Source organism: Glycine max, chromosome 4 (genome assembly GCF_000004515.6).
Source record: "Glycine max cultivar Williams 82 chromosome 4, Glycine_max_v4.0, whole genome shotgun sequence".
In the NCBI taxonomy this organism is placed as follows: Eukaryota; Viridiplantae; Streptophyta; class Magnoliopsida; order Fabales; family Fabaceae; genus Glycine; species Glycine max.
The window spans coordinates 51146301-51167141 of record NC_016091.4 but is presented as its reverse complement, the minus strand read 5'-3'; the positions used below and the strand labels follow the sequence as shown (position 1 = coordinate 51167141).

Genomic DNA, 20841 nt, shown 5'->3' with positions numbered 1-20841 from the left:
TTACTATATAGTTTAGATATTAAGAAATAGAAATGTGTCCCAATGGATTTACAGACATTCTTCAGTATCCAGATCGATTTTCACATGGGACATGTATGCGGATATAATTCAAATGGCAACACGATACAGCCATGAATGTCTGGCTCCTTTGTCTACTCTTAAGTCTTAAATATTATGCGATTCATAATTTATGGGTCAAATAAATAGTAACAATTGAAAAATAAACTATTAAATAAAAAACAGCTCATTACAGAGTAGAGTAAGAAATTTTTGAAAAATTCAGGAACCTATTTTTGGGGGAGTAAATTTTTTGTAGTAACTACCAAAATGTTGAGAAACTTGACATATTCTCATATGATCTTTAGTGGTTTCGCAGGCTCCAAAATTTCTAAGTAAAACTCTAAAATACAAAAGTTAACTCAATTATTGTACTATTGTGGTCATCTGGCAATACACATTTCTTTCCAAATTAATAGTAAAATATATGAATTACACACCGATCAAATTCAATGTATAATTCTATTCAGTCTTGGTAGATGCTAGATGTTTTTTTTTTTGGTCGGCAAATATATATAAATATAAAAGGTATAAGATACACCCAAAAGGATTACAAAAAAGAAATAGCTACCAAAACAAATTTAGTAGCTGTGGTTACACCTGATTTGCCATGATCAAGATGCAAAAATGAATAACCCTCCCAACAAAATAGCACCACCGACCAAAACCACCAAATACCAAGTGTAATAAATATAAAAAAACACCCAAATAATTCCATCTGCCCTATTAGTTTGCTGCACCTTAATAACAAAAGATAATGCTAAACCCGACATCTCCCCTGTATTATGCTAGCCAATCCCGCAACGTTAATACCCACCATAAATGCATGAATCTAGATAAAACTTCAGAAAAGAAACATAAGAATCAGGAGGGAGTAAAAAATGTAATGAGGAAATTGTGTTGAGAATATATTGGCCATAATTTTAATTGCGATCAATGTCCTCATCTAGATGGCATTATTACAATTTTTTAAGTTCTTAAACTGCATCGTGATGATAAAATAGCTAGATAGTCTACACACATTTTTCTCATTTCTTGTTACCGCAACATAATTATATGGTGATTGAAACTACATAAACCACACTCAGTTCTCTCTCAAAAAAAAAAAAACACTCAATTTTCTTATTTTAGTTATGACAACATAATATTATAAGGTGACTACAATTGCTTTTTTACTGCGACTACAAATGTAATTTAAAAATCATAATAGTAATATATTCTTTCTCTTGGAGTTCATTTGTAATTTCTTACTTTCATATATTTAATTTCATTGTCTTCTTCCTATTTGCAATTATTTAGATCATTATGTGCAATTATATTGCCTCTTGGAAGGAATTAACACTTGGGTCAAAATCGAAAAAGACTTGAATTAAACCCTTCATTTGTTTACACTTGGTCGATAAGGATGAGAATAGGTAAGGCTAGACCAGACTTTGAAAGGCCTGAGCCTAGTCTACGATGAATTTTTGAGGCCTGAGCCTGACCTATAACCTATCAAAGACTTTTATTTTGGCTCGGCCTAACCTTTTTAAAAGCCTAACTTGCTTGATAGTCTTTTTAAAAGTCTTCTTTTACATTAAATCTTTAATTTGCTCTGGAGTAGACACGCAATAGGAAAATTAAAGGAAAAAGAAACGTTAACATAAATAGGAAAGTCAATAGAAACAATGAAAAATATAAAGGGAACTCACACCTGTCATTAAAGTCTTACTTAATTATAGGAATAGAAGTTATAAAGCATAATCAAAAGTCTGATAGTTTTAAAAAAAATTAATTATATCCAAAAAATAATATAAGTATGGGTAGGTTCCTGGCCTAACTTATTCCCACCCTACTGGTCGAAATAAACAATTGAAAAACACACCTAATCATTTATTAAACCCGAGATCATCACTCCACGCGTAGCCACCGCACCCTGCCGAAATCCATTCGATGTACAAACAAAATTTTAAACAAATCTATTATAAATTGGAGAGACAAATACACTCTTGAAAGGGTAAAATTGTTTTTCCTATCTGATGATCCTAATCTTGAAAGAATTTCTTACACAGTTATAATTTCACAACTAAATTTTTTGCGAAATAGAGTAGCTAGAAAAAGTTTCCAGGAAACTCTCCTACAAATTAAAAAAAAAAAACATTGTATAACATCATTATGAACGTAAATCTTCTATCAGAAAAATATCTTGTAAGTCTTTGTTGAAACAATTATTGTTGTTACTCCAATGAGTGCAACGACTGTTGCACCACCAACAATGAAGCAAATCTGTAATTAAAATAAATAAATAAATCATCTATGTATTCTTCAATATAAACATTAAGTTGTGTTTCAATAAGTTTATTTAATATAAAAAGGTATACCCATGATGCAATCTCTATCTTTTTGGACTTTTTCCCTTAAGGCATAGTATACCAGGAATCTGCACCAAATGTTGTAAAACAAACTAATTAGTCCAATGCAATCCAAATGTTGTAAGCCATAATATAAAGAAATGAGACGATAATTAAAATTATTTATTTATACTCACACTTGTAAATAAATTAATAAAGTTATGTGTGATATAATTCTTAAACAAACATGCTTCGACTAACTAAGCAAAGAATCCTTGAGAGAGTAAAATTTCAGTTTTGCACCAAAGTTATCTTCATTGTATCAAATACAGACATAGCAAAAATCTTAATATATAATTAAGAAAGAAATTTAAAACAATTATGCATATATTAGTTGAGTGGAGTTATATGTAGCAAATAATTAATATATTTTAAAAAATTGATTTGATTTATATATATACCGGAAAACTTCGTAAAACAGAAGTTAGCAATAAAAATAAGTCAATTGGGGTATTCGAGTGTGATGATCGTCGACAGCATCATCGTCTAGACATGTAGACCAATTTGTGTTCAACTCCTTTGTAAATTGGACATTCCAAATATTTGTCGAACCATCCAAAATATATGCATAAGATATTAATAGAGATTTCTTATGCCACCTATTGAAGTTACCTGACGAGTTGAAAAAGTATCCTGAATTCATGACAAAATTAATTAATTTCGAATTTAAAAAATGAAATCTTAAAATAATAATCATAAATACTTTGGAAAAATATTGAACTTACATGTGAGTATCAAATTTGACCATGAAGCTGATGAAAAAATCTTGAGAGAGAAATCCTGGAAACTGCACTCCATTGCACCCACGGGTGATAATCAATTTCATCCGACTCATTTTTAAAAATTCTAATGTCAAATATATTATGGTTTGTATAGAGTGAAGGAAAACGTTATAAGGACTTTTTAGACCATAAAGTTCTGCAATTGGCTCCGCACTAGATATAAAGTATGGTTGAATCGTTTCCAATATTTTTTATTTTTTTTATATAAAAAGTGCAAATATTTCTAGTAGCAAATTAAAATAGTAAATTGTAAATAATAATGTTTACAGTTTTTTTTATCCAAAAAAGCAGTAGTAATAATTGAAATATTATATTCAATGATTGCAATATATTTTGTATTTACAAAATATATTATATATTGCAATCATTGAATATAAAATATATTACAATAACTTATTTTAATAAAGAAGAATGAAATGATGAAATTACTATTAAATTGAGCGGGAAATTTTTTCATCCCAACTTACCTCTCTTTATATATATATATATATATATATATATATATATATATATATATATAATTTCACAAATATTAAATTTTATTAATATAATATTTCATTTAAAGTTCTTGTGAAGTAGATTAGCGCTTAAAAGATTATGTAATTAACTATTTAATCGTGATATGTTTCTTTTAATATAATGGTGACAATGACATTTGATATTTCATTAAATTGATATTTCATCGTGTAGTTGCTTTATTTAAACACATAATACATTATTAAAAAAATATAAATACACATTTACAGTCAAGTTATTTATTTCACAGGCAGGAAATTTGAAAATCTAAAAGCAAACAAAAAAATTTTCTGTTTATGGTGCTAATTTGCACCTGGAAAGATGCATTGCTTAGCTAAAACATTCACGTCAAGTACTTGGTTTGGGCAAAAAGCCATTCAAGCTTAGCTGGTCCTCTCTCTCTCTCTCTCTCTCGCGCGCGCGCGGGGCCAGGTTTGTAGTTCTTTCTAATATTATTAATTCATTATTCTTGTGTGTTCTTCATATAATATAATTAAGCCTTCATCTCATGAAAGCAAAAACTCATGTCAAGCTTGATCATTTTCCTATACTTCATTTTTTTATGAAGGTTCTGATCAGTCTGATAATTTTGTTCTCAGACTTGCATATATATTTTTGTGCTACAACAAAAGGGTGGTCTTTGGTCTAATTTCTTTGAGCTAAGAAGATCATGCACTTCACAAGGGTTTTTTTTATAGTTTTCCTTGATTCGAGCTGAGAAGATGGCACCACCACTCAAGCATCTGGCTATAGATTGGATGATCTTGTTGAGGGTGCGAGAAAAAGACATCGCCCTATTCAAGGGTGGTTGATTTATCTCTCTTTCAAGCATCACGTTTGAGACATTAAACAAAATGTTATCCAACAGACAGCCACTGAATGCACTGGTTTTTGAGCTAGAAGTATCCTTTTTAGGTTTTCTACCTTTTAATTTTGCATTAGTAGGCTCAGACAATTTAAAATCTTTGTCTTTTCAATAATTTTTATTTTCTGTGCTCCTTCTCTATTTTCAGGTTATGTTTTAGTTCTATGCATTGGGGCATTGAATCTGTTAAGTGTGCATTGTGAAGGGTTTTCACTAGCACAGTTTGTACCACCCCAATATATATAACCTAAGAGAAGATAACGTGAAATGACCCAATTCCACATCTTTGTTTAATTAACCTGTATAGTGCACGATATGTGGAAAGCATCGAAAATCCAATTAAAATTTAAAACCCTAACCTAAACCAACCCGGGTCACCCTGTCGGAAAAACTATTCTATGCCTCGAGTACGTGTTTCCGACCAATTTTTACATGATACTTAATTAATATCTTTATAAATTAAAATATGATTATATGGTTAATCTCTATGGGATGCATAATTAATTATTTTTTATATGGTTAAAAAATGTAGTGTTATGTCATGTAAAGATTGACCAATCCTAATAAATACAATAACTGCTGCGCACCTAGGGAGTCCTTGTGTTATGTCCGTTCAAATTTCAAATTAATCCATAAACTCCATTGTATGAATGGTCCAAATTTTTGGCACCTGCACACTTTATTAGACTGAAAATGATAGATATTCTCTGCAGGCCAGGGCAGTAGGTTTATGTTAGTCATCCAAACTATGAAACCCATGTAAACAAAATTTATATATATTTATGTTATAATAATGAAAGTCTTATTCAATTCTTATTATTCTCTCAATCAAATATTTTCAATATTTTTTCCTTTAGATGTATTTTACATCCTATCTCTATAATTAGCCAAAAAATCAATTAATAATATGAAACTATATATCTTACTTTTATCTTTGTTAACCCATAACTCAATTACATGAATGGTCCGAATTTTTGGCACCTGCACAATTTATTTGACTGAAAATCATAGATTCTCTGTAGGGAAGTGGGGACTAGGGATATGTTAGTGGTCCAAACTTTGAAAAACAATTAAATAAAATTTATATCTATATTATAAAATTTATAATATAATGAAACTCTTATTTTTATCATTCTCTCAGTTAAATATTCTTAATATATTTTTCTCCTTTAGAGATGTATTTTACATACAATCTCTACAATTAGCCAAAAAAATCAATTATCTCAGACTATCTTTTTTTTTTATCTTTATATGTATATTTGAATTTCTTACCTGTTTACCTTTTTCAATATTCTCCCTTTTATATTTATTTCTAAATTAAATTTCTATATTTTTTTAAAACAAATTATCATATTTAAAAATGACCTTATATTATAATTTAATTTATTAATTATAAATCTAAATTATAATGTAAGTATTGAAAGATATTTCTATATTATAAATTTTAATTATATATAAACACTTTTACAAAAAGAATAACTTTAAAAGGAAAAATAATTAATTAATTTTTGGATGGTTTATTTTCTTGACTTCTCAATCAAAATAATTTATAGTGTAAGTTTTCAAAACTCTATGTTTTTAAACTCTCAATTTTGTAACATTTGTTAATAATTCAGCGTGTGTGTGTGATAAAATAGGCAAAGAACTAGTTTTTAAACTGAAATAAAAAGGTAACGTAAAAAGAAATTTAAATAAATTAATGAGAATAAAATTGAAAAACAAAGTTAATAGCCATAAGATTATCATTTAAACACCCAAGGTGATAATGTTGATTATCATTATTGATTTTTTTATCTTAGAGTATTTTAAAAAATACTTTTTATGATAGTTATGTATTTGTTTTGCAAGTGATAAGCAACAATCTTAAAAAGTAAAAATATTTTTTCAATAATAAATAATAGCATAAAAGTAAATTGAATGAAAAATATGATATATCTTTTTGAAATACACTTTTTAAAACTATATTATTTAAAACGCATTATATTTAATAAATTAATTGTGTATTTTTTATGAAATATTCATTTTTATTTTAAATGTCTTGTATATAATAGGACCTTTTGTATTATTTCTCCCTAAATCCCATAAAATATCCTAACTAATTAACCTTTTATATATATATATATATATATATAACTTTACAAATATTAAATTTTATAAATATAATAATTACATTTAAAGTTCTTGTGAGATAAATTAAATGATTAATAGATTAAAATTAAGATTAAATGTTCGAATAATATCTAAATTTGATTTAAATAATTCTTAATTAGATTTTATTGTCAAGAGGATTAAGATAAAATAAATTAACTTAAAAAATTATGTAATTATCTATTAGATTTGTGATGATTATTTTTTATTTATAATGATGACAATGAGATTTGATCGATACTTCATTAAATTGACATTTTATTTTAACACATAATACATTATTAAAAATATAAATAAACATTTACAGCGAAGTTATATAATTAAAAGCCTGGTCTATGTAATGGTAGGAAATTTGAAAATCTAAAAGCAAACAAAAATTGTTGTTTATGGTGCTAAGTTGCACCTGGAAAGATGCATTGTTTAGCTAAAACATTCACGTCGAGTACTTGGTTTGGGAAAAAAAGCCATTCAAGCTTAGCTGGTCCTCTCTCCTGTCTCTCTCTCTCTGTCTGTCTCTCTCTGTCTGTCTCTCTCTCAAGCACATACACAAACAAAGTAAGGGCTATAAATAGGAGGGATGGAAGTGGAAGAAAGTCTATAGCGAAGTTTCATTTCTTTGGATTAGAAATTTTTCCCAAAGCTGATCGAGAAGCCAGCCAGGCCAGGTCTGTAGTTTTCTTTTTTTCTTTTTAATATTAATTCATTATTGTGTTCTTCATCATATAATATAATTAAGCCTTCATCTCATGAAAGAAAAAACTCATCGCAAGCTCGATCATTTTCCTATACTTCGTTTTTTATGAGTCTGATCTTTTTGTTCTCAGACTTATGCATCTTCTTGTGCTAAAACAAAAGGTCTTTGGTCTAATTTCTTCGAGCTGAGAAGATCGATGCACTTCACGAGGGATTCAAAAGCACTGACACATACATGCTTACAAACAAAGTTTTTTTTTTCCTTGCTTCAAGATCTTTTTCAATATTTCGCTCTCCAGCTCGTTTTCTGATGATCAACGAAGTTGTTTCTCCTTGAAAAGTGTTATAAGTTATAATCTTTCATTTGAGCTAGTGTATATATACATACCCTTTTACAAGATCTCTTGTTTCCTTGACTCCAGAAAAGAAAAAATAGAATTGACACATCTATGAAGGATCTGAGTCTGATATCATTCTTGTGCTTAGACTTGCATAGTTTTTTGTTAAAACAAAAAGGGTCGTCTTTGGTCTAATTTCTTCCAAGTTGAGAAGATGCATCACTTCACACCCTAGAGGGAGTGGGTGAATTTTGTTATTTTCATATAAGGGCAAAGAAAGAGGAGCTAGCGAGCTTCAAAACTCAAAAGCACTGACACATATATGCAAACAAAAAGACTGATAAAAAGATCTGGCTTTCATAAAATTAAAGGGGCTAGCTACAAGTAATGCACTGTCTCCAAATCTTTTTTATTATCTTAGATCTTGTTCTCAATTTTCATCTGAAACTAAAAGAATATATATGTGCCTTTACCCTATTTAGCTATATATGCACACAACTTCTCACATATCAAGTTATAATTCCTTATCTTTGAACTTTCTTTCATCCAAGTAAGATCTCAGTCGGAGTTGATAATATTAGATCTAGCTAGTTTTGGATTATATGTGTTCGATCTGCTTAATTTGTTTTCTATGATCTATTCTATATATTGTCTCTTATAGTAATTTTTCTTTCTCTTTAAGAAGGAGTTGAAGAATGGGAAGGGGGAAGATCGAAATCAAAAGAATCGAGAACACAACAAATCGGCAAGTGACCTTCTGCAAGAGAAGAAATGGGCTTCTGAAGAAAGCTTATGAGCTGTCAGTGCTGTGTGATGCTGAAGTTTCCCTCATCGTCTTCTCCAGCCGTGGCCGTCTCTATGAGTATTCCAACAACAAGTGAGTCCTTCCTTAATTCATTTCTATTGTTCTCTTCATTTGGTTGTCAAAAAAAGTTTAAGAATCAACCACATAATTAATATAACCTCTTTCTGATTCACGTTTCCTCCTCAGTAGAATGCAAATGTTTTCATCACAAGTTTTGCAACCCCAGTATATATTTATGTACACTTTAATTTGCATGACTGTGGTCGATCTGTTATTTCTCAAAGAAATTCTTTTTCAGCTGAACTAATAATTGGAACTGCAGAAACTCGTCATCTGTTATAATTAAAATGGTTAATTAATTAATGATTACATTATTACAATAAGTTGCCATTACTTGTTGGATATATACGAAATTAAAATGTGTGCCAGTGAACTAGCTAGGACTCCCTAATTGGGAAAAATAAATAAATTAGTGTTCTACTATCTTCTATATCCCTAATTAGTTGGAAGCAATTATTTAACTTGTAAAGAAACTTAGGGTTTATGCTGACTAGTAATTAAGGTTTAATTGGGCTTAATATTCTTTTTTTACTTCTAATTAATTACTTAAAAAAGGAAGTATATTAAATACTATTTTTTAGTTTTCAAAATACTAAATGTTTTTTTTTAGTTTCAGTTTTAATTTTTTAACTAATATATGCATTAAAAGCACTCATTACTAAATTCCAAGATCTTAAAGCTTAGCGTATCATTTATTATAATAATTGGAAGCTTCTAATTTTGTAACCTTATTCTATTTGGGTAGATGTTCATTTCAAGGCAATTTGTTTTACTGAACCAGTTTATTTAGTATTCAATGAAATGATTGTTTTACGTTAATATTACATCGTTTTTACTAGTTAATTTCCTTTTACTCATATTTCCTCTAAAAAAAAAAAAACTTTTACTCATATTTGAGGTCATATATATGTAAATCGATACCAAAATAAAAGCGAAGGTAGAATGACGATAAGAGGGCCCAGTAAATTTTTTAATGTCAATTGCTACAAATAGATCGACTTTATTAAAATAAGGTTTTGGTTAATTATGATTAATTGATTATCAGTTCATTTGGTTGTTTTTATTAATAATATTATTATTGGTCTATTAAGCAATATGTTGGTATGAGAAAAAATTTATAATTTTTAAATATATGTAAATTGGAATGTCCCTTATATTCTCATAATTTATATGGTATATCCAACAAAAAGAAAATAAAGTTAATCACTACTTTCGGTTCGTTTCGAAGTAAGAAAAATTGAACTCATACAAAGCCTTGATTTACTTTTACACCAAAACATTAGGCTCTCGTGATTAACACATGTAGTATATGTATTAGGATTTGGATGAATCTATTTTGTATTAGAAAAAGTTTAATAATTACGATCAAAAAGAACATTTTCCTACAAACATAATTAATCTTCCGAGATTTGTCGCAACCAAACAACAAACATGCTTATTTAAAGGACACATATATTACTTATTAAAGGCTTTCATTACAATTAGCAGCTTCCAAAATTAATTAATTTCTAGAAAAGTTTGAAATAAATAATGAAAAAAGAAATAGTTAAAATAGTGGATCATGTGTAGTCATGATTTAATGATGATGTTGACCTGCAACTTCAGTCCCTTTGAACCAAAAGCTCAGACCTTGTAAGTTGTAATGAGAATGCATATATAGCAGTGCAGTTATTACTATGCGTTTTATTATATATATCTTCTTGTATCAAAACTTGTCTTTTTCTGCTTCCACTTTCGGCTACCCTTCTCTTCTTCTCTGTTCATGTTGAAGTGACAGAGAGTGATGATTTCAGTTGTATGTACCCTTAGTTAGGGTTTGGTTCTCTCTAGCTAAAAGCTTATAGAACCTTTTATTTTCCCTTGCACGGTTTTGCATGAAAACGGTGAAACACTGGAGTTTGTATAGGATTTCCAATAACATTGTTTAAAACATATACTACACGAGTACGGTGTCGGTCAACATTTAATTGTAGATCACATATTGCAAAAGAGTATCACTATATAATATTCTAGACTACGAATTTAAGTTACATCATGTTAACTTTTAGTTAATTAAGTTTTTAATTTTTTATATTATAATTTTTATCTCTCAAAATATTTTTGACATTTTTAGTTTTTTTATTATTTTTAGCTTTTCTAAATTTTTTTTTATCTATTTTTAGTTTCTCGTTTATTTTTTTTCAAAATAAAAATTAATTTTGAACTATAAAAATAAACAAGAAATTAAAAATGAATAAATTTTTTAGAAGAACTAAAATTAATGTAAAAATAAAAATTGTGTAAAAAATTTTAAAAACTAAAAATTAAAATCTAAAAAAGTTAGGAAATAAAAACTTAATTAATTCTAACTTTTTTCAACTTTAGGCTTCATTAATTAAATGGACTAGTGGTTCATAAATTTTAACTACTTGTTTTTTAAAACTAATAAGTACACTAAATTTGACTCACCTACTAAGATATGGCCAACAGATAAAATTGTAAGAGACATGCACTGATCAGTGAGTCAGATCCAATAAGTTGCACCAAGAGAGAACCGAGCCGATCTCTGCTTCTCATGGCTCTTCTATTTCTTTCCTTTAAAGTGATAATTAAGACATGAGAATCTGTGCATATATATATATATATAGAGAGAGAGAGAGAGAGAGAGAAAAGTAAACACAAAAGGTTTCGGTCAATAAATTATAAATCACTTGCGCTCCCATCTCAATTCTCATTCAAATTTCTCTGAAATCCAATTTGCTTGCTCAAACTTCTTTGCCTTCTTCAGTGAAAAAACACTTTTCTCTTCTCTCTTTTGTCCAGAGTCATTGTCCTTTTGTCTCAGTCTCTCATTGATCAGGTTAAGTTTTAAACGGAAAAAAGATATAAAAGATAACAAAAAAAAGCGAGTTTCATGTCCACATGCATGATTGTACGTTTATCCTCTACAAGTTCCTTTTGCATCAATTGACCTCAAAAATATTATAAGGGTTCAATGGACAAAATTTGTGTATAGTTTAGCCTATTCGTTGATTGTGTTGAGTGAAAGATATCATGTACTTAATTAAGTATCCTAGTACCCTAATTAATCAATTTTTATTTTCTACTAATAAAAAATATTATTTGTGATTATAGGTTAACCTATAATCACAAATAAGTCAGCTCAAGATATAATCGGTTTTTGACCCAACTTATAAAATGTAAGAATATGGATTTCTAACCTATAAGATAACAAAGAATTTTATAAATTTAAACCCCTACAATCCAACTCTTCCAAGTAAATATTTTTAATACAAAAGCTGTTTAGTCATAATTCTCATAAATACCAAAGTTAAATACAATAACAAACAATGCAATCTCTTCTCGCTAGCTTGTACGGATTAAACGAAATCATGCATCCAAAGGTAACAAATCAAATTAGAAAAGAAAAAGAGAAAAACACTAATTAATTAAGTGGAACGTGACGTTTACACTTACATTAGTGATCGTATTCAAAACGCAGCTGCTAATGGTTGTTGTTTCCGGCTCCAACACGAAATCTTTCCGCAGTTGATCGATGTCATGAGAATGAGACAATGATGAGACAACTACCACGAGAGCACACACAACACCACCATTGTTTCAAACATCAATTGTATATATATATATATATATATATAAGTTTTGCTATTTGAGTTAGGGTTTATAACTTATGAAATACAGTTTAAAGCGTACAATTAATTAGTGATGATCCTAGCTTATTTTTTGTTGCAACATGACTTTTTTTTAAAATTTTTTTGTTATGACAACTTATTCTAATTAACATATTACTGCATAATGATTAAATTCCCCTACTGTAAAACAAATTTATTTATCAGCTCAACTTTGAACAAAGGCCCCTATGGTGATCGAATAGATAATATAAGGATTAATTAAGTTTTGAGTTCCTCAATTTTTTTTCATACTAAAATTTTTAGTCCTTCAAATATTTTTGTCAAATTTTAGTCTTTTATTAATTTTTTTTTCATCATTTTTATTCTTTCCAAAACTTTTTGTTTATTTTTAATCCTTTATTTATTTATATTGTTAAAAAATAGTCTCTCAAATATAAAATAAATTAGAGACTAAAAATTAGTAAAACAAGAACTAATTTTAAATAATAAAAATAAATAAGAGACTAAAAATAAGTAAAAAAATTATAAATACTAAAATTATTGACAGAAAATTAATAAAAAAAATTAAAAGTTGTATAAAAAATTCCGACGGACTAAAAATTGAAATATAAAAAGGTTAAGGAATTAATAATTTATTTAACTTATATATAATATAATATAAATTATCACTATTGTGGCCATAATCAACTACAGCTTCATATTTGACTGGCTCTTGTAACTTTTTAAGACTTATGCATCTTTCTTTGAGACTAATATATGATTGTTAAGATGGACAGACACACGCAAACATCCAGATACACAAGAGAAAAAATTAGAGAGATTGAAATAAAGAAAATCTGGGCGATTTTATGGTTCACAGAAGTTTCATCTATTTAAATTTAGCTAAATGGGATTTTGCAAACTAGAAAAAATGCGACTCTGAATATTTTGGATATCAAAATTATGTCTTAGTCATACTCTTCTCTAGCTAGAGTAATTGGCACGGGTGAATTTAAAAATAAAAAAAAAAAGTAATTGGCACGGTTCTCTTTGATCTATTTCTTCTTTATATTGGTTGATATAATTTCTATGTAGCAATTAAGTTGCTAACAAGTTCTTCCCCTATAAAAATGAGAGCACTTCTTGACCTCTTTCGACAATAATTTTCTTTTTTTTTCTTTATATTAAATATTTGAACTGTCTATTTCATAGTCTGACATGTTAATTATATTTTAGCTTGCAACTTTTCAAGTGTCTATGAGTTCAATTAAACCAACTATGTGATAAGTGATTCAGATCTTAGTTAATCTAAAAAGAAACTTCTCATAGCGGAGTTTAATATAATTACTTGAATAAGCGAATCAGACCTAAAAATATCTAAGTCCTTCCAACCCCCTATAGCTAGTGACTAATGAAGTGAAAGTATGAATAACAATGTAAATACTGAATAATGTATATTTTATGCAAATGAACTCCTCCGTGTAACTAATCGTTCATTCTTTTTTATTTTTTTGGCCTTTATGATTACAGCATAAGATCAACCATAGAGAGGTACAAAAAAGCCTGTTCGGATCATTCAAGTGCGAGCACTACCACAGAAATCAATGCTCAGGTAATCACATGCATTTTTATTTTTACTGAACAGAAAAATTAATATATAGTTACCTATTTCCAAACCAAAGGGAAAGAACTCTGAAACAAGTGATTGGGAAATTAACCTGTGAAATAGTTTGAATTGGTTCAGTTTTATGTTTTTTAGATTATGCACAATTTAGTTTTACAATGATACACGTTAATAATATTATCTATCTTGTTCTCTTTTTGTATCATTGTAAAACTATGGAAAACAGTATTATCAACAAGAATCTGCTAAGCTGCGACAGCAAATACAGATGCTGCAAAATTCTAACAGGTGATTTTATTATTATTATTATTATTATATTGTAAGCAAAACAATGTACAGATATTGTGAACTTTATTTCAGACAAAACTATAATGGGTCTGATGCTTGTTTTGCTTTTTAGGTATACTAAAAAGCCTGATGCAGCTATATATATATATATATATATATATATATATATATATATATATATATATATATAATTAATGATTTATTTTCCCTCTGATACCTTTTGTAGGCACCTGATGGGTGATGCCTTGAGCACACTGACTGTGAAGGAACTTAAGCAGTTGGAGAATAGACTTGAAAGAGGAATCACTAGAATCAGATCTAAGAAAGTAAGATGCAAATGTTGCAATAGCATGTAATTAATTGATGATCATGATCATGAACTAATAATTTGCAATACTCAAACGTGACATAATTTGGCATTAATATTTCTAAAGCTAAAGCTAGTTCTAACTTTTAATTGAGATTTTCCCACTAGAAAAATGATTATTTTGGTTTCTTTAAAATCTGTATTGTCTAACGAGTTTTATAATAAACGTATAAAGAAAAATAAATTACACATATATAAACTCACCTTTTCTGATCACAATTTTCCTTTCTTACATGAAAGTGATTATTATGTATTGAATGATAACATGATTGAATCTTTTAGGTGGCCATTTGCTAATATTGTTTTTGTTCCTCTTTTTTCTCTAACTACAACAGCATGAGATGCTATTGGCTGAAATTGAATACTTTCAGAAAAGGGTAATTCATGAACTAAGTCTTCAACCTTTAATATTTGTCATTTCTTTTTCTTTTTATAGAGGGGAGAGGAAGAAGTATTTTTATATCTCTCCCACCAAAAATTGTTATATATTATCGTTGATTAATTAATCTAATTGGCAACTGATAGCATGCATTATTGGTTAGGAGATTGAGCTGGAAAATGAAAATCTTTGCCTCCGGACTAAGGTAAGTAGATAGAATTTTCTTTTCTTCTCCCTTCAAATACCTAGGCAAAGGTATAATATTCATTCTAAATAGAGTAAAACCATTTATCTAGCCATTAATTACTTTTTAGTAATTTTGTTTAATTCATTATATATTTTAGATTTTAATATTTAAAACAACGCATTTTTGGTAAGTAAGTATGAATCAACAACTTTTTTATGAAAAGGATGAATTAACAATTTATTATTTTGTTAATATGAGTATTCAGAGCGAAAGAATTAAATTGTCAGTTAGGAAGGGGGTTTGGTTGAGTAAGCCAGTAAGGTGTGTGAGTATAATATTGCACAAAATTTTGGTAAATCAAAATTTCTTTGTGAGAAATTGTAATAGAAAGAATTAATGGTTTATAATATATCTTAGTACTTCTCCAAGAGTTCATCGAACACGTCAAATTGATTTTGGAAAATGATTGGTATGCAGCCAATAGATGTATATCTAGTGAGATACAAAGGAAAAAGAGAGAAGTGAAGGATATGGTAGATAATATAATGTAACTAAAGAAAGAAATAAAGAGAAAAATGAAGTAAAAGAAAGGTAAGGATACATTTTTTTTAATTTATTTTTACACTAAAGGTATAGTATATATTCTAAAATAAAATGAAAAATTGTTAAAATATTTGATGAAACAGACCCTCGTTTTCCTTCAGAAATTAATATTAGTTCTTGATTGCAAAGAATTTATTTTGCCCTTTATACATTAGCAATGAATTTCTGGACCAAATTTAGATAACTGACGAAATTGTTATGACTATAGTAATGAATTTCACTTCCAAATTTAGATAACTGACGTTGAGAGGATTCAGCAAGTAAACATGGTTTCTGGACCAGAACTGAATGTCATTCAGGCATTAGCTTCCCGTAACTTCTTCAATCCAAACATGTTGGACGGTGGAACTGTTTACCCTCAGACAGATAAGAAGATTCTTCATCTTGGGTAATTGCGCCCCTAGCTTCTACTTTCTTCATTTCCGATCTAAACAGATTCATCTCTCCAATGATTTCTTTTTTCCATTTTGATTCCCGTATATTACTACTTTTCATATCTCCATTAACATTTTTCTTCTACTAAAAGGAAACTTTCAAAAGACATATATATACATGCATGTTTATTAAATAGAAATTTTTATTAATTATAAGGTTTAACTAATTAATTTATCATCATTAAAAAAATTGGTTAATATACAACATATCCTTTTATATCATTTTAATGATTAATTTTATCAAATATTTATATTTTAATAAGTTAAATTAACAACTTTTAACTAAAAAGTATTTTTCAACTTTAATTTTGCAGCTTATAATTAACTAACTTTTAATAATTGAAATTACGCTGCATAATCTGTCCACAACATATATACTTGATTTTGAAACTTTGAATTTTGTCGTCGTACGTTATTCCCTCATTGAAATATACAAGTTTTATTTGAATAATAATTTTACTACTATTTTACTTCTGACTTCTTTTCTCCTCTTCTTGTTTTGTGACTTTTTTGTGGATGCAGGTGATCAATAATATGATCTTCGCTATAGCCTATAACTATCTATCCAATTAGCCGGAGGCTAAATGCATTATTATTACTACTCTTTTGATTGCTCATTAACTAGACCAAATGATCTATATACATTACATATGAATTATGGATTATGGATACTTATGTTTAATGATTGTATGATATCATAACAATATGTTAGAAATAATAATTAAAAAGTAGAGTTGTGTTTGAAGACACTAAGCTATGATTATGACATTATATGAATCACTTTTTATTTTATTAATTGAACATACATATACCGAAAAAAAAATTTTAGAAAGTAATTTATATTTATGACATAAAGAATATTATGGTACAACTATTATTGACAAAGAGCCCGGGTCTTCTAGCTAGTTCTAATTCTAATATATATAAATAAGCAATCTTATTCTTTCACCAAGTGCATAAAAATACATTTTTTTTTTAAATTTTGTCTTCCAATAAAGGGTCATATAAAACCTTCAATATACAGTAAATTAGATAATTGAATAATATCACTTTATAGAGTTAAAGAGAGGTTAAATGATTTCTAAACAATTTTATTCCATATCGTGTAACCAAATTAAGAGAAAACTTACAATTGGTATTTTTTATGTTATATTGGATTTTAAAAATTGTTTTAATTTGGACTACACATTGAACCCATTTTGCCCTGATAATGAGTCCAAATTCAACATGTTGACCTAAATAGAAAGCAATGCAAATAGTTATATAATTAATTGTGAATTATCTTTATCTTATATGAAAAGTTTTTTAAAACAAAAGATATGAGGTATTTTTATTTTTATAAAGATAAAGAGATATGAAATTATTTTAAATAAAATATTTCATTTTTTTCTTTAAAAAAGACCCAAATTCATATCTTTTTAACATTATAAATAGAAGCATTTAATGAGTCAACACACAATCTAGAAAAGTTCCAAATCTAGTTTTAGATTTGAAAAGTAGAAAGATGATTTGCTCTTTAGAGTTCCAATCATCAAAGGATTGATAACATTTTGGTTTTGATATGGATATATGTAGAGTTTTCGCATGATTGAAGAAAAATTATTGCTTCAAGAATGTATATCTAGGTATACGAATCTATTTTTTTTCTATTTATTATTGTGGTATATATTGAATACAAAATAAATCTTAATTTTTCCATTGTAAGTGTTAAGAACACTTCTACTTAACTATCACTAATAATATAGAGTATTTTAATTTTACACTATTGGCTCAGTTATAATTTGTCATTAATAAGAATTTTAAAGTAATTATGATAAAAATTAAATTAATAAATTTATTATATATGATAAGTTGTGATTAAATTACGGTATAAAAAAAATTTACACTATCAATATATAATTCTTTTTTCATAAAAAAATAAAGCTTTTCAAAACCATAAAACTTAAACCACTTTCATTTTCAAAACAAGCTATCCATTGGGTCAGGAGACCTTTGGCAATCCACAGTGAAAGAGAGAATAATAGAGTGATGAAGATGGCACTAACACTATTTTTTTTTTAATTTCCAGAATTCATTAACATTTAATTACTTAACCTGACTATACTTAACCCAAACCAATCCTATGATCTTCAAGTTGGTCTTGTTTGGGTTTCATATCCAAAAGCAAAGAACCATCCAACTCATGAACCTATTGTTGTTTCATTACTTTGGATTTTAAATAACTTAAACTCGATCTGATGTAAATTAGAATGAAATAGAGTGAGGCATTCTGCGATTGGGTTTTCAAGGTGAGTTTCTTAGATTATAAAATGCTTACTTTTGTAATACTTTAATTTGATAGTGGAGAAATTCTCAAACGCAACTTAGGGACTTAATATAGGTCACAACTCACAATGGTAGAAATTCAATCATTATAAATATGTGGTATGCTTTTCTCCATCCCTTTATCTTTTTTTATAATTGAATATTTCTATTTGTTTATTGTGTTTCTTTATTTTGGTTTTCAATATTCGTCATTAACTGAATCATTCTAAGGCTTTCTCCTCTTTATAATATATATATATATATATATATATATATATATATATATATATATATATATATATATATATATATCACGAACTTAATTGAGAAAATTGGTTTACGAAAATTGTTTTAACAAACTTCATTCACCCTCTCTTGAGTCTGATATGGCCATTTGGGCTACAACATTCACTCTACCTCTCACTTTCATCCTTTGTGGTAATCACTTACTTTATAATTAAGAATCAAAATCCTTGTAAGGTGGCCATACTAAAGCTTGACTCATGGAATTCCGTCGATAATTCTAACCGCCCAAACGACGAATATTCTACTCCTTTACATTGGTACCAAACATTTAGCAATGTATATAAGAATCAATTTGCTCTTTGAATCAGTTTCATTCTTCACGTGTTCACTTCAGAGCTCTTCAAACTCATTGCTTAATGATATCAACTTAACCTTTGCTCACTAATTTCTTCCATTCTTTCTCTTGGATTTTATCTCAAACACATAACTAACGACAATAAAAAAATTAGGCAAAACTTCCTGAAATATAAAGCCAATATGTAATTAAGCACACACAACAAATAAAAGTGGTGTTCAAAACCAAAAGTGATGGCGAAAAACAAAATACAACTGAATTCAAACCTAATATCAAGCATAGCAATTTATGAATTTGTCAACAACTCATATGTATTGTCCCCAAAAAATTATGATTCATATAACCAATTAATCGATCCAGGTATAATAAGAATCAAACAACTACAAAATCTCAATAATCTAATAATAACGGCCACTCGATTTAATATCACTTGTTAGAATTTTAATAGACTTCATAAAATATCAAATGAGCATCAAAACACATTACATCACATTATTGAGAAGGTTTAAAGGAATACCTAAATTCATATTTCATCAAATAAATGCAATGAAATCTAATAGTGATCATTAACAATTGGTTTAATGATCTTTTTCAACCAAATTATCTTCATTTTCTTTTCAAACAAAAAGAGGAACACAATTTATTGATTTGGTATTTTGGGAACCACAAATATGTCTTATGGTACCCAATATCACCTAATAGGACATACTAGTTTTCATTATTAAGTCCAGATCAATTTTTTGTTGGCATGCTCACTATGGTTCTTGCTATTTACACTCTTTTTTTTTTAAGTACACCACATACCCTCTTTCTACCCCTCAACTATCCATTATACCTTTTTCTTAAAGAAGTACACCTATTTTGATCATAGTTCTAAAGATACACTTTCAGAATAAGTATATATTTTTCAATAAAATATCACTTAAGAATTAAGATAGTTGATGAGAAATAAAAAAAAAAGATGATAAACGTTTATCTTATACTCATGTTTGTTAGTCTTATTTTTATTCTATCATTAGTGTTCTTTAAATCCTATCTAAAATCTTATTTTCATCTTATCTTTATTATTTTTTTAACCCTAATTTTAAATTATCTTCACCATATATTTATTATATAATAATGCATTTTCACCATTTTTATACAATATTTTGTGTTTTTCTTCATGTGACAATGTGTTTCAAGTTACATTCATCACTAACTTCTTAAGTTGCGTGAACACAACATTTGTTGTTTTAGGTTTGATCTTAGATAAACTTGTAATAATACTTGGGTGTAAAGCCTGCAAAGCCTTAAAAAATACTAGTGAAGACTTAGAGAATACTAGGTGAAGTGTAGCTTGTAGAGACTAGTAAGGAATATGAAGTGGAACCTGTAGAGGTTAAGAAACTAGGTGAAGAGTTAGTCTTCAAAGGCTAGGAAAAAAAATACTAAGGGGTGTTAAGCCTATGGAGGCTTTAAAAGAGAGAATACTAGTTGTAAGAATGGTTAGTCTTAGTGGAAAATCTTAAAGATGTAGGTACTAGATGTAATCCAAGTTGGGTGAATCAATGTTAATTCTCTATGTGTTGTATCCTTCTTTATTATTTCTCTTGCTTATATGTTTGTTGCATATATTCTTGTTAAGTTTTGAAAAACCCTCAAGTTTATATAAGTGTAAATTTGGTCATTCTTTAAAAGATATTTACAAAATTGTTTTAATCTTTAGAAGCAACATCTAGCTAGTTTTCACTATAGCAAAAACCAAAATTTGTCATAATAGATTTTGTTGTTTTTTAAAAGTGATTTTCAA

The 20841-nt window shown here is 27.9% G+C and overlaps 1 protein-coding gene across 5 annotated transcripts; it reads left to right on the top strand.

The window, feature by feature from the left end:
* Positions 1–7266: 7266 nt before the first annotated feature.
* LOC100785089 (agamous-like MADS-box protein AGL11) lies at positions 7267–16892 on the top strand. Of its 5 annotated transcripts, none has more exons than XM_014775020.3 (9): positions 7268–7423; positions 8472–8666; positions 13796–13877; positions 14116–14177; positions 14404–14503; positions 14880–14921; positions 15087–15128; positions 15947–16101; positions 16670–16892. In XM_014775020.3, exons 2-9 carry the CDS (start codon positions 8485–8487, stop codon positions 16671–16673), a joined length of 669 nt encoding a protein of 222 aa, XP_014630506.2. In that variant the 5' UTR covers positions 7268–7423; positions 8472–8484; the 3' UTR covers positions 16674–16892. The 5 variants fall into 5 exon arrangements, with proteins under 5 accessions (XP_006579011.2, XP_014630506.2, XP_003523484.2 ...); XM_003523436.5 differs by having other exon boundaries at positions 7269–7423; positions 8475–8666; XM_006578947.4 differs by lacking the exon at positions 7268–7423 and adding an exon at positions 7823–8173 and having other exon boundaries at positions 8475–8666.
* Positions 16893–20841: the final 3949 nt, after the last annotated feature.

Excerpts from the sequence above, each read along its gene's own strand:
- LOC100785089 (XM_014775020.3), top strand. The coding sequence starts at position 8,485 with ATGGGAAGGGGGAAGATCGAAATCAAAAGAATCGAGAACACAACAAAT. Across the intron at positions 13,878-14,115 it reads CCACAGAAATCAATGCTCAG|TATTATCAACAAGAATCTGC; the intron begins GTAATCACATGC and ends TATGGAAAACAG. Across the intron at positions 14,922-15,086 it reads TTGAATACTTTCAGAAAAGG|GAGATTGAGCTGGAAAATGA; the intron begins GTAATTCATGAA and ends ATTATTGGTTAG.